Here is a 14,718-nt window from a genome sequence, read left to right on the forward strand (position 1 = left end):
GAAAATGCATTCGAGCCGATCACGCCCCTGCCCGCCCTCTCCGCCCTGTCAATCACTGCATCAAGGCGGGGCTCGGCAACAGGTAAACATAACATGTTATGGCTATGTTACGTGTTTTGAGTTTACAGTCTATGGTTTTGAGGTGTTGGAAAAATGGCGGCGGCAGAGTTAATACGAGCGTTAAATTCACTAGCAGATGAAGTGGAGTGTGAACAGAGAAACAGTAGTATTTCCGAAGATTATTACGAGTATGTAGGTGATAGAACCAGTAGGTTGTTGGAACGTCTGGGAGAATTTTCTGCCTTATGGCTTTGACCTCTTAAAGGTGGTGGAAGAACAATTGTATTCGGAGGGGAGTGGGGAGACCAGCAGCCATGGAGATCCCTGGCGAGGCCATAGAGGGGTATCTTATGTATGGGTTAAAAGTTAAAAGCTGCTGGTCTCCCCACTCCCCTAGGCCTCTCCGAATACAATTGTTCTCAAAACACGTAACATAGCCATAACATGTTATGTTTACCTGTTGCCGAGCCCAGTCTTGATGCAGTGGTTGACAGGGTGGGAGAGGGCGGGGCAGGGGCGTGATCGGCTCGGAATGCATTTTCAATGTGCACATTGAATTTTGCTACATTCATTGCGGGACATTTAATGAAAAAGCAATCGCAAGTGTCTTGACTGTGAGTGTAAATGCAATTAAGAAAAATAACATTTGAATGATCATTTTGCCACAGTTTTTGCTTGAACATGTTACACATATCTAATCATTTCTGTAATACATTTTCATTTTAATTTTGCAACTTATAAAGCGTTTCAATAATGCATATTAAAACGAGTGTATGAAATGGCAAATGTAAATTATGTAATTTCATTTTCATTTTGCACCAAACGTTGCTAGAATGGTAATGTAAAATTTAAATACAGAATGCATTGTCATTTTGCATATTAAATGTCAAATTGAATATTGCTACCCATATGCTTCCATACCGGGAGACTAACTCTAAATTAATCGCATAGTGCCATCTACTGTTTTGGAAGAGGATCTACTGCATTTGTGAGAAAATCTGCCTGGACGCATTTGTGAGAAAATCTGCCTGGATGCATTTGTGAGAAAATCGAGCCGAGGGATCTCATAAAAAGCCATCTGCACAGTCAGTAACAGACAGGTATGCATTTGTATGCAATAGGTTTGGTATTTGTTTAAAGGTTACAAGCAATTTGTAGGATGGTTTGTATTTATTTGTAAAATATGATCTTGGCTCGTTTATTTATATTTGTAAAACACTATACATATTTGTTACTCCTCTGCTCATTTTCACTCAAATTGACCTTTGTATTTGCACATTGCTTTCTGTTTGTTTGCGAGTCGAGTTTTCCTTTGCAAAGCAGATTGAGTTTGTTTGCAAAATGCTGCATTTGTTTGTTTAATTATGGCACAAAATTAACTCCATAAACCCCGCTCTGTGTTCGCTCCATGACAAAATTAGCACCTAACTACCTCTCCACTGTAAAGTTATTTCAGTATGCTTTTAAATATCACAATCTTCCATGCAGAAGATGTATTATATGAAAAATAAATACACAATACTAGAAGAAAAGCTACAATGTGCTTTATTGGAAAACTAACTTTAGCCCAAGACTAAATTAAATCATTTTTATAGCTTAATTTTGAAACATGTCAGCAGCATTCTCTGGGTTTGATCAATTAAATTGATTTCTAGATGAAAAGAAAAGCAAAAAACATTCAATTAAAAATATAAATTACCAAATGAAAAATAAAATACAAAAAATACCAGAATGAAAACAAAACATTAAATTAAATCAAATTATAAAATTACCAAAAAACAAACAAACAAATTTCTTTTATATGCATTATTGCCTAATTAATGCCTATTATTTTCTATTATTGCACTTCTTTTAATTAACCTTGCCCTATAATTAATTAAATGAATGTAAAATGAATGAAAAAATTACATTCTCAGAATGTTCTACACTTTTTTTTTTTTAAATCAAAACAAGACTATCAAAATTATATGTCTATTGCAGAGTTTAATTTTAGAATTGACCTTGCTTTGAGTTTGCTGAGCTTTTTCATAAGCAAATGTATAATGCATAAATTAGCCTATGGCACTAAAATATATTTATGTGGCAATCGATTAAAGTCAAACTATACAATATTAACATGTTGATTAGTGCAGTTGGTGTTTTATGTCGTTAAAAGTTTAATTCTATTTAATGCGGGACATACTAGTCTACAGTTAAGATTGGAATGATGATATGATTATTCAAAATAGTTAATCAGGGATATATATATATATATATATTAAATATTCTATGCACATGTGAATTATCATCGTGTTGTCTGGACAAGTCTTTTAAGATTTCACAACAAACTTTGATCGTGGCAGTCACCTCCCACTCGTGTTCTCCTTCGCCATCCTGTCATTCATTTTCAATATACGCCTAAGTTGATTTAGGAATAAAGAGACGAGACACACGCATGTAGTTATGTCAAGCTTTACTGCAAGCTTAACTCAATAATAGGGAGAGTGAACACAGAAAGCAAAAGTAACCTTTGCGCTGGAGGTCGAATATTACCAAGTGCTGCTAGATTTTAAATGTGCATTTTTTTTATCACATTCTTTCCGGTTATATCAGAAATTCCATCTTTCCTTCATGCCAATAGTGTTTAACACTGCTTAACACATGGTGAATTATTGCATTACATTTCAACACCAAACAGGTGATGTACCCTTGATGGAGCATTAGTGGAGCACTCTTGGAGCGAGAGAAAACAACGACGCTCCTATTTTGTAAAACCTGCTCCTCGCTCCAGGCAAAATCATCCTGCTCTGCTTCCACTCCGCTCCGCTCACATACTCTGATCCTCATAGAAAGATTCAGATATAGTTAGTTATGTTACACAAGCACAATATAGAAAACCAGACTGAACATCTGATGTAGTTTTGTATGTAATATCTTAATAATCACTAAGGCATTTTTGAGCCTCTCTAAACGTGAAATGGTAACTGGAGAGATGCGTCTCGACTTGCTGGCATTGTTGCTGATACATGAAAGAAGGCCGAAGAGGAGATAAACCACTGGGGAAAAGTCAAAGGTCAAGAAAGTGCTGTGTCATCTTCAACCCGCAGCACTGCGGAGAGACCCGCGTCATGACAGTATAGAGTCAAACTTCCTGAGACCAGAGGAACTAGCCAAATCCACACCCAGACAATGCACCAATCACAAATCTCATGATCAGATCCCACTGGAAAGAAAAGTGAATCTCAAGAGATTCTCTGACAGAAATGGGATTAAAACTAACGCTTTTAAGGTCATACCGTCGTACGTTATTTTAGAATGGAGCATCACCTGTTTCCCAAACTATCTCTCAGATCGCTCATTATTTCTTCTTCATATAAGTTCTTCGATACGGGAGCTGTCAGGTCCAAAGTTGCTGAACTAAGGCCGAAACTTTCGTCAATATGTCCAGGAGTTTGTTTTCTCAACACTAAAATATTGCGGAAACACTGACAAACGTGGAAATTATATGTAATCTTATCAAGGTGCCAAAATATGAAATATTATTGAATTTAATAAAATAAGTAATTATGGCTTTGGTGCAGGGTTTAAGATGTAGTCTAGGCCTACAGTATCTGTCAAATTTACAGCTGTCATGTTCCATGTGCGGAGACTGTTTTGAATGTGGGTTTTTTATTTTTTCAACTCGATTTTTATCCTTGGAAAAAGCATACAATGCACTGATGTATTATTCCAAGGATCAAAATACATCAATACAATTTATTAAATGTCACTTTGTCTCTTACAATCTGTAAAGGTGCGAGAAAGATAGTTGCACATAATGAATTTACGAGTGGTCCAAGGCTCTTGTTTACGAACTTTATGTGCTATTGATATACTGTAACCATGCTTTTGGGAAACACACCTACTACTAGCGTTTTAATTAGTGCTTCGGTAAACCCAGCTGTGGTTTGTTTTTGTCCATTTTTATGTCAAGTTATTTATTTATAATTATATAGAGGTATGCTTTTACATTTATGTCTATACCCCCAGAGTTGAGTTCAATCAGATCGATTACAGAGTGCTTTGAGCGGGGAGGGGAAATCCATTCCACTCACATACTCTACTTCTGTTCTCTCTGCGTTTGTAGCCAGAGTCGGAAACACTCTGTGCTCCATATGGTTTTCTTAGAACTACACAGGGCCAAAACAAGAAATTCTGGTCACCCTGATTGTAGGGCCCCTAATCCTTTAAAAAAAAAAAATTACATTTCAAAATTGTTGTGGGCCAACCTGGACCTGTGGACTCTTAGAATCATTACCAACTAGCTACGGCCCTGGAACTACCTTTAATTTTTCTTTCCAAAATGGTAACACAAATGGTGAACCGATACATCGCTTTTACAGATTAATCTGTGGCGATAGTTGCTTTTTGGGACTATTTGTTATCAGTTGCAGATAGTGTTTTTTTTTTTCTGTAATTAACAATCACGTTGGGATTTTCAGTTTCTAAATCTTTCATCATTGACAATGTACATCCATATTTATATCCTCACTTCAATGCATATCTTGTTATTTTGATTAGATAATCAAGTGTTCTAAACTGAAGCGAGGGCATGCAAAGAAATGTGAGATTATACGGAAGTGTCCTCTGTCGGCACATATATCGTGTCTCCAACTTCATATCGTGTGAATAATAATAACCCTCATTCCTCATTAAACCTCATCTGGTTAGATATCTTTACAAAACCCTTCATCTGGTAAACATATAGGCTATTAAAAGCTTATTTTGTTAAATATTCGCTTATTGAGCATTGTAATGGAACCAAGTCTCTGTCATTTTAAAATAAGAGTCCCTTGTGTGTTTTGTGCTTGTTTATAGTTAAAGTCCCAAAACAAATCTTAAAGGAATAGTTCACCCAAAATTTCCCCCATTATTCACCTACCCTGATGCCATCCCAGATGTGTATGACTGTTTTTCTTCAGCAGATCACAAATTAAGATTTTTAGAAGAAAATAGAGCTCTGTCAGGTCCTTGTAATAGAAGTATACGGTTGCCAGCACTTTGACTGTCCAAATGTCATATTTAGGCAGCATAAAAGTAATCCACACAACTAAAGTCGATCAATGAATGTCTTCTGAAGCAAATCGATACATTTGTGTAAAAAAATAAATCAATAATTAAAATGTTATTAACTTTTAAAAAGTGCTTCCTTGCCAGCAGCTGACGCATTACGTAGCTGTCGCGTGATGCAAGCGCATCGGCGAGATCACGTGAGAATTCAGAAGCGCTGATAAGTGTTTAATCATTATAAGTCTTTTCCACCATGAGTAATGAGTATTGGCAAAATCCACTATCGGTTGACCTCTGGTAGGTAGTGCCCCAACAATGGATCCAGCCCAGGGGCCCTCACCCCTTTAAGTCCCGCCCTGATCATAGGAAGTGAATATCGGCCGATATGATTTGTGGCTGATCGACTGGCATATCCCTAGATTTTATCACACTAAAATCACGTTAACACGTAAAATTTTTTACGTTTTGTGGCTATACTTTATATAATGTATGGACTGGCCCAATTTACTTCCATTGTAAGTGCCTTACTATAACTGTGATGGCTATACTTTATAGTAATGTATGGACTGGCCCAATTTACTTCCATTGTAAGTGCCTTACTATAACTGTGATGTTTGCTCTTTTAAAAAAAAAAAAATAAAAATAGGGACGAGTCTAAATTATTTTCTGTGGTAATCAACATTATGTTACAAATGCTGCTGATTGCGTTTAACTTGTATTGAACCTGAAACATTTCTTTAAAACTCCCAATAGAGAGAACTGTACATGAAAATAGAAGAATAGAAGCATGATTTAATGTTCTATAAAGCAGTCCAGCTATCAAGCACCATCAAGATTGCAAAAAATATATATATATCTGTCCTCCTTTCTAGTAAAAATAGCACAATATCCTTAAACAGTGAATATATCGGTAGATAAGTTACCCCCATTGGCAAATCTTTACTTTTCTTGCATAAATCTAACCAAATTTAGCGTCTCGCTTAAAATAAATACTGATTCAAAAATGATTATTTGCAGTAAATATGTGTATATCATATTTATGTAAGGTTTTAACTTTAATTTGAACCTGGCAGATTCTTTTATTAGTGCATTTGGGTCTGTCATTGACTGCAGTATACATTCTCTGCAGCAGTAATGTGTCTTTCTTAATCCCACTGATGCTGCACTGTTGTCAATGTGAATGACTCATTCTCTCTGCACTGGGTGAACCCACACTGCCCACCTAACGGAAACTGCACAATCAGTGTGCGGTGATGATGACCTCTGACACTCCCAAAGACTGCGTCTACCAAAAGTACCAAAGTAAGCCATCATACACTAAGTAAACTACAGTCACTATTCGAAACCCCTATAAGATATGCACTTGGTAAGATCTGTTACATAGAATTATGGTTAAAAAATATAAATGTTAAGTCAGCAGGGCTGGAGGGAGTTAATTGAAGTGAATGTGAATGAGATGTTGCTATGTTTCACGGTCTCAGGTGGATAATGCGCTCGCTATGTATATGCTCGTATGACTCAGTGTGATCTGTTAGTCATATCTGTGCAGGCTCCTGCCTTGACTACACACGGAGCTTCAAATAATTTGATTTTAATTAAACTATAATATGATTTTCAAGCAATTAATTAGGAAATTATGTAAATAGATACCGCAAACAACAATTACAGAAAATAGTCTGGCAGTTTAAAAAAAAAAGACAGTCAGAACCAATGACCTGTTGATAAAAGCCCCATTTTCCCATTTTTAGAAATTGTGTTTCAAATTATGCCATATGGCATTACTCGATACCTAGACATCACATTTGTCATCTACTCACACTTGTTAAATTGCACAGAGGAATTCTCAAAGTTACACATCCCTTACATCTTTTAAGCTAATTTTACACATATTTACCATGCATATTAAGCGTTCAAATACCAAAAATCCCTGTTTCATCAAACTGAGTTGCATAATGTGGCATAATGTGTCTAGAAGCTACTGTACGGTTGTCATGCTCCCACACTCGATAAAAATCTTGCTAGGCAAATATGCATTTTTAATGTACGCACAGCAAAACAGCAATTATGAGAAAAAGGAAACCAAAGCAACATATGTCACTGAATTAGAGCAAATCATTTAAGGGTGCAAAAATATCTGATACAAGAGATGCCATACAACAGATTGAGATATTCTATGTTGCTTATGTATCATAACATATCAAACAGTCTAAAATATTAATTAACCCTAAACATAATGTTTAAATATACTTTATTTAATACACATCAATTTACATGTAATGTAAATATATGTAAATAAATGTTAAATATATGTGAATATATTGCAAATATATGACATAATCCTCAATCTAAAATGCATATAACCATAACCATGATGTCTAAATATATGTATACATATCAATGTGCATGTAATGTAAATATATTGTAAATAAATTACATAATACTTTAATAGCACTGAATCCCTAAAAATCCTTTTCAAGGGTGCGAGAATATCTTATTCAAGAGATGCTCTTCCACACTAATAGATTGTAAAGAGAATTGTGTGGCATTGATTAATGCAACAGATAGAAATATTCTACATTGATTATGAAGCATTACATCTCAAATAATCTAAAATGCTGATTAACCCTTATCATAATGTTTTAATAAATGCTAAATACATCAATGTATTTGAAAAGTATACATTTGTAAATAAATTGTACATTTATCTTAATATATTGTAAATAGCACCGAATCCCTAAAAAACATAAAGGTGCATAAAATGATGATTCACCTAAAACGTCATGTTTATATACATTCAATATGTACAGTACATGAAAAGTGTATACTGTACATTTGAAAATAAATTGTAAATACATTGCAAATAAATGATATGACCCTTTAATAGCAAAGTGTTATGTATAAAGATCAATGTAAGATTCTAATTTCCTACCTTTGAACTCCAGCAGTGGTCTGAAATGTGGATAGAGGTGTAATGTTGCATTTCCCTGTGAGAAAAGGAAGCAAAAATGTTAAGAAAATAAACGATACAAGACAGTATTTGGTGTGAAGTGAGAAGACAGGCCTCGCTATAGGGAGCCTCCCTGCTCGCTCTCTCTCTCTCTCTCTGCAGGCTCAGTGCTGGTGTGACACTCTTGGCCAGGCTGCCTGGGACTCTCATGCAGCTCTTTTCCTGTTCTGCCGGAAGTCACTTCCTGTATAGAGCTTATAATCCTTTCATATCACTCCTTCAGTGGAATTACATTACTCATGTTGAGCTCTTCAGATAGATAGATAGAGAGAGAGAGAGAGAGAGAGAGAGAGAGAGAGAGCTCTATATGCTACAAAAAGACGGTGTGTCTTTAAGACAACCCCTCTGTTTCCAGAATGAGCGACTGACTAAGCTATAATACAGTCCACTCTTTGCCACATGTCAATCTTCCCTCTATCTCTTTCTTAAGAAAGCACATTCATTCTATACATTTTTGTTTGACCATCTCTTTTGGTTAAAGATATTACATCTGGAATTATTTTGTATTTCCCAGAGGAAAACTCTATTGCTTACAGGTTGCTCTTTCATAGCTCAGGAGACTTTTAAGGGAGTTCTCAGTTATATCTCATTTAATTTCCCTCCCAAAAAAGTGTCAACACTGTCATGCTATCAAACCTTGCTCAGTTGTATTTGAGCATCCCAACCAGCCTGACACAGTACCATTTTCTCAACCAATGGCATTTTGGATTGCACAGAGTGGCGGGTGAGCAAAAGACAGACACAGTGGGTGTGGCATCAGACCTCTGAGAGGCGTTTATTTGATATAATAAAAACAGAAAATGGAAAAAAGTGTTCATGGGGATAAGTGTCCAAACAAAGGGGGAATCTGGCATCCTTGAGGTGAAAGGTGGCTATGTAGGTTATGTGATGATGAAAGGGTAAGGTATGTGCAGGGCAGCACGTGTACCCCTCCATTGTCCGGGGCTCAAGGGACGGTGGCTTCCTCATTGCAGCGACTTCCCTGTGAGGGGAATGGCCACCCACATCCTGGACCGTCAGCAGCAACACATGCTCCAGTCCCCAGCATCACATCTAATTCGCACCAGGGGTCCAGGTTTCGGGTCCGGCGATGCATTTAATTGGCACTGGACCCTTCCACTCCATTCCTGAACCTGCGACAATGCCAGTGTCTTCGCACAAGGCGATAGAAGCCAGCTCCCTGAGGAGAGGCACGTTCTGTATTTTAAAGGCAGTGGTGATGAGGCTCTATTCATATCAGGTGCGCCTCATCATCCACTGCCTAACGAGGCTTATTAAATTGCGCCTCTCCTCCGTCCTGCCCACTCCCGTTGTGAGCCTGGCTGAAGAATGCCCTTTAGAAGAGGCAGGGCGAAAGTCATGAGGAATGAGCGAGTTGTTTCGCCACAAGTCAAAGACTTTACAAATCAAGGGTAGGCAACCTATGGCATGCGTGCCAGCATTGGCGAGACTATTTTATTAATATGAAATTCCGCACCTGCATTCCAATCTACATCTTAATGTAATCCTTCCTCATGATCACGCAAGCATGTTTCATGAGCTGAATGGGAGGCTAAACAAAAAGTTAAAATATGACGAGACTGCAGTACACCCAACAGACTCGTGCAGCGCGTGCAAGCCATTTGCACATCACGAGCCGGCAGCGCTTTACGTTCAGTTAATCACACGAGTAAACGTACCCGCTTTGCTTCGGTCAGGCTGCACAGATGACAGCCTACATTCCGTGTTTCATTTGTTTCTTTTTGCTTTTAGAACAACACGTTATGTAATAAGGAAAACACCACTATTTATCCTTGAGATTTACAACCCAGCATACAGGTACACCCTCCTTAAACCATGGTCACATTCAAAATTACATTAAAAGATTAAAAGAGAATACATAAACCCACATAGTGGGGTTCAAAAATCTGAGTCTATTAAAATGTTTTATTAAACCTGGAAATAAAGTTTTAGGATTTTGCAGGTGTGATTCACCGAAAACGGCTAAACAGTTGATCTGCTCGTGAATGGCTTGCACATGCAGTGCGAATCTCGTCACACTTTAACAGTGTTTAGCCTTTAGCTGATGAAAACACGCTGCATGATCATGAGGAATTATTATATCAAGATGTATATTGGAATGCGGGTTAGGTTGCTCCTCTCTCGCTGTTGCTTGCGTGCTAGAGAATTACACGATTACAATGACATAATATAAAAAATATTTAAAATTCCACATAACTTCGTGATCAGTAATAAAATAAGCAAATCTGTGACATTAACTGTGTTAACTCATTTTGTACAAAAGGACAGGTTTTCTTTCATTAAAGCACTTTCACATGATGCTCTGTGGTACAATGGCACAGCCATTGACCAGCAAAACAAAAAATGGCACTCTATGTCAAAATGGTTGCCGACCCCTGTTGTAGACTATCACACAGAGTGACATATTGCACTCGATTCAATTGAAAGTCACGCTGAATTTCTCTCAAGAAGTAAACCATACTGAATCTCTCCAACAGGCAACAAGCATTGCCTGTTGGTGGCAAACGTCGCTCAATCATGTGCACGTTCTTCAGGGTTAATCGTGAACACAGGATCAAACTTGAGACCGCCAAACCCAATCTAAACTGCTTTGGCTCTATATGGTTATGTCAACCTGAAACTTATCCTGAAACTCTTGAGTTTGTTCAACTAGATTAGTGCAACAGGCCTTAGTTCTGTTTAGTGTATAATTTTTCATAATAAAATAGTTTTTTTTTTTTTTGGTTTACTCTGTTTGAGTTCTTCACACAAACCGTGACAGTTAGCCTTAGTCACCATTCACTTTCATAATTTTGTTCCGTACCATCATTGGCAGTTCTAGTTTGTATGGCACCCTAGGCGAACCCCACCTTGAGCACAGCAACCCCCCCAACCCCGCCAGATCCGTGACTGAGCCTTACTGTCATGATTCCCCGTTGTCTGCTCTATGTTTCTCCCGTCACTTGTCCCGAACTACACTTCCCATAATCCCCTGCCCTCATCACTGCCAGTGTCATTGTTTCCACCTGTGTTTAATTTACTCATCATCCCTGTGTATTTAAGCCCTGTTGTTTGTTCATTCGTTGTCGGTCGTTGAATGTTATGGTTGTCCTTGATTGTGTTCCTGCCTGTGCCCTCCGTGGATGTTTTTCATGTTTATACTTTGTGTTCCCCTCGTGGATGTTTTGTTTGTTCCCTGTGTTGTTCAGTTATTTTGCGTTACCCTGTTCACCCTTTTGTTCCTTCATTAAAGAACTGCACTTAGATCCTCACTCCTCGTCTACCCTCGTCTGATTCATAACACTTACATTCTGGCTGACATCTTATTTTGTGTTCCACCATAAAATTATTTTAAGATTTACACATTTCAGTTTCATAACAAAATTTTATCACATTGAATTAAGTCATCTTTAATAAAAATAAAAAACAATGTTGTAAGTTTTAATAATTGTATTGTGTTAAAAATTACACCATTCAATTTGATAGAATTTTATTATGAAATGAAACTGTGTAAATCTTAAAAAAAGGCTCAAATATTTTTTGAGTGAAGAAAGAAAAAGGTGAGTAAATAATGACAGAATGTTAATTTTTGGGTGAATGATCCCTTTAACCACTAGAGTACAGTATCCGCATATTCTATATATAATATTACTGCATACTTTGGAAAATGATAAAATTAGGAAATGGACATTTTTGTTTTCAACCGAAAACGTTGCAGTGTAAATGTTGCATGCAAGAGTTCAAACTTACTGTAAGTGATTCTCGTTTCCTGCCACTGGTTATAAATGTGAAGCCTTGTGTCTCTATGGCAACGCCTGTTTTTAGTATGTGCTCCTCCACATACCTGAAAGGCAGAAACTTTACTTTAATTTCAACTTAGAAATTGGCAATTATTTTTTTTATAATTTATAGTTTTATAATTGAAACATTTCAAATCCGGAATACTGAAGGGGTATATATATATATATTTTTTTTAACATGCACACTATCGGTCAAAAGTTTGGACATCTACTTAAAGGATTAGTTCACCCCAAAATTTTTATTCAGTCATTGTTTACTCACCCCTGTGTTGTTATAGCCCTATATGACAAAGGGAGAAATTGTGAAGAAATTTTGTGCTCAGTGATGTCATAAAATGGCAGTTTATGGTGACTACCACTTCAAGCTTCAAAAGAATGCAAAAGTATGATTCAGAAGTCTAATAAGTTATTCCATGGGACTCATGATTGTTCTGAAAGCAAACGATGAGGTTTGGTGAGAAACAAACCGATATCTAACGTATAATTTAGTGAAAATGTTGTTTAGTGTTGATCTCCTGTGCGTGTTCATGATAGGGCACGAGAGCAACAGTTAAGCTGGCTCTACTCAAGCAGACTCAAAACAACTAGTTTTGGCTGAGGGTGTCACACATGCAGACTGTTTCGCTGAGGTCTCACTCTTTTCAGTCAGAGATATGACACACTTGCCGTCGGAGTGGTGACACACATAACGACTCACCGCAACTATCTCTCTGATTCCTGTCTTGTGGAGCTCACCAAAACAACAAGTGTAAAATTGCAATTGCAATAGACCCTTTTTTTTTTTTTTTTTTACGTTTTTGGACCGGTGCCAGTTCACAGTGGATGGAGTTACCCACGTAAAAAGATTATTTTATCGTGCGATGTTTGCCATCAGGTTAGGACATGGTGTGACTGTGGCTGCCTGTATCATCCTCTATGTTTCTGTTTGAATTCCATGTACTCAGTAAAAAAAAAAAAAAAGGCTGGGCATAGAAATGCATCAATTCTTCAACTATAAACTCTTCAGACATGTTTTTTAAGTTCTGTTCTCTGTTATGTGTGCAGCTGTGTTGTGTTCTTTTGTCACTATCGCTGTGACAGTCCTATTTTTAGATAAACAAACAAGTTTTTGTTTGAACGCCCTAATGTCACAAGGGCATTGCTTGAACTGTTGCTCTTGTGCCTTATCATGAACGTGTGCGTGCACAAGAGATCAACGGTCAGTAAACATTTTCACTGAATACTACATAAGATTTCGGTTAATTTCTCACCAAACCTTATCCTATGCTTTCACAATTATCTCGAGACATAATTTTGTGTTCTTTTGAAGCTTTTGAAGAGGTAGTCACCATAAACATAAACTACCAATGTAAGACATCACTGAGGATACTTCTCCCTTTGTGTTAAAAATAAGAAAGTCATATATGGTTATAACAACACAGGGATGAGTAAACAATATTTTAATTTTCATTTTTGGGTGAACTATCCCATTAATATTGCATTTTCCATATATTAATAATGTAATGGTGAAATCATCAAAACAATGAAATAACAAAAATGGAAGTAAAAAATATACTGTCTTATACTATCTTACATTTAAGATTCTTCAAAGTAGACAACTATGAGCAGCCACCAGGGATGTTTTTAAAACGTTTTTGGTGGAGTTCCCATGTATACTGATCACTGGTTAGCTATGTTTCCTTCACTATCAACTACAACTCATCCATATACAAAACATATCACTCACATGGGTACTCACACCTCTATGGAATGAGATATAAATTAATAATGTTATAATAGTAAGATCTACCATGTAAAATTTAAATATACATTCAGACCTTTCATATTTGCCAACAAAACTAATTTCATTTAAGCATAAGCCTTTAGTTCAATGTTATAAAGGTTATTTAGATTATGAGAAAAACTAATTCAGTACAGTATGTCCAAATTTTGACTGGAAGTGAATATGGTTTAATGGGACAAGTTGAAATATAACAACAAAATTATAACAAACATTTGTAATTATCATTAAATATACTTGTGTCCAGATCTAAATATTTTACTTCAGTTATCAGTCTGTGATACTGTTACTATGTGTCACGAATGGTGTGGAAGCAGGACAAGACAGACGAGAGGTGCGGATCCAAACGCAGTTTTATTAAATAATAAGAGGAACACAAAACACTGGAACAAAAATAAACGGTCCACGATGGGAAAAGTAACTCAAACACAAACCAACACACGGGTGAAAAGAACACTAACACTGGAACAAATTAAAGGTCCACGATGGGAAAATGAAATAAACACACGAACACGAAACATCCACGAACGATCGAACAAGGGCAAACATTAAACATTGGAAACATGGAACATTACATACAACGACCGACAGAGACTGAACAAACAACCAGGGTTTAAATACAGAAACACAATGAAGACTAAACGAGACACAGGTGAGAACAATGAAGAGTGCAGGCAGTGAGAGAGGCCAGGGATTGTGGGAATTGTAGTTTTACACACGGACAGTGAGACTCAGGGCGGACAACAGGGAAAACGTGACATGGAATAGGATTGGTGACGGGTGAAACGGAAAACATGGAGCAGACAACACGGAAACATGACATAAACGTGATGGGTGAAACAAAGAACATAGGGCAAACAACACAGGAACGTGACACTATGGTTTTTTTTTATGTTAAAGTGTATTACCAGTTAATAAAGGAGCTTTTCCCAGCAGAATGGTTTCCCATGATCATAACTATAACCTTTTTCCTTGGAGGTAACAGCCTCACACCCAAACTGTCTGCAATTTTCACCAATCCTGTTACAGACATACAGAAATAG

At 36.9% G+C, this 14,718-nt stretch overlaps 1 protein-coding gene across 1 annotated transcript in view; it reads right to left on the reverse strand.

Annotated features, from left to right (window-relative positions):
- si:dkey-98f17.5 (uncharacterized protein LOC569123 homolog) overlaps positions 1 to 14,718 on the reverse strand; it is a 32,688-nt gene that overhangs the window by 17,185 nt on the left and 785 nt on the right. Inside the window, exons 2-4 of the mRNA XM_052106612.1 lie at positions 14,584 to 14,695; positions 11,846 to 11,939; positions 8,018 to 8,072 (exon numbers count right to left, since the gene is read on the reverse strand). Coding sequence (XP_051962572.1) covers positions 8,018 to 8,072; positions 11,846 to 11,939; positions 14,584 to 14,695 — 261 coding nt within the window. The remainder of the gene's footprint in view (positions 1 to 8,017; positions 8,073 to 11,845; positions 11,940 to 14,583; positions 14,696 to 14,718) is intronic.

This window comes from Xyrauchen texanus, chromosome 3 (genome assembly GCF_025860055.1).
Source record: "Xyrauchen texanus isolate HMW12.3.18 chromosome 3, RBS_HiC_50CHRs, whole genome shotgun sequence".
Lineage (NCBI taxonomy): Eukaryota > Metazoa > Chordata > Actinopteri > Cypriniformes > Catostomidae > Xyrauchen > Xyrauchen texanus.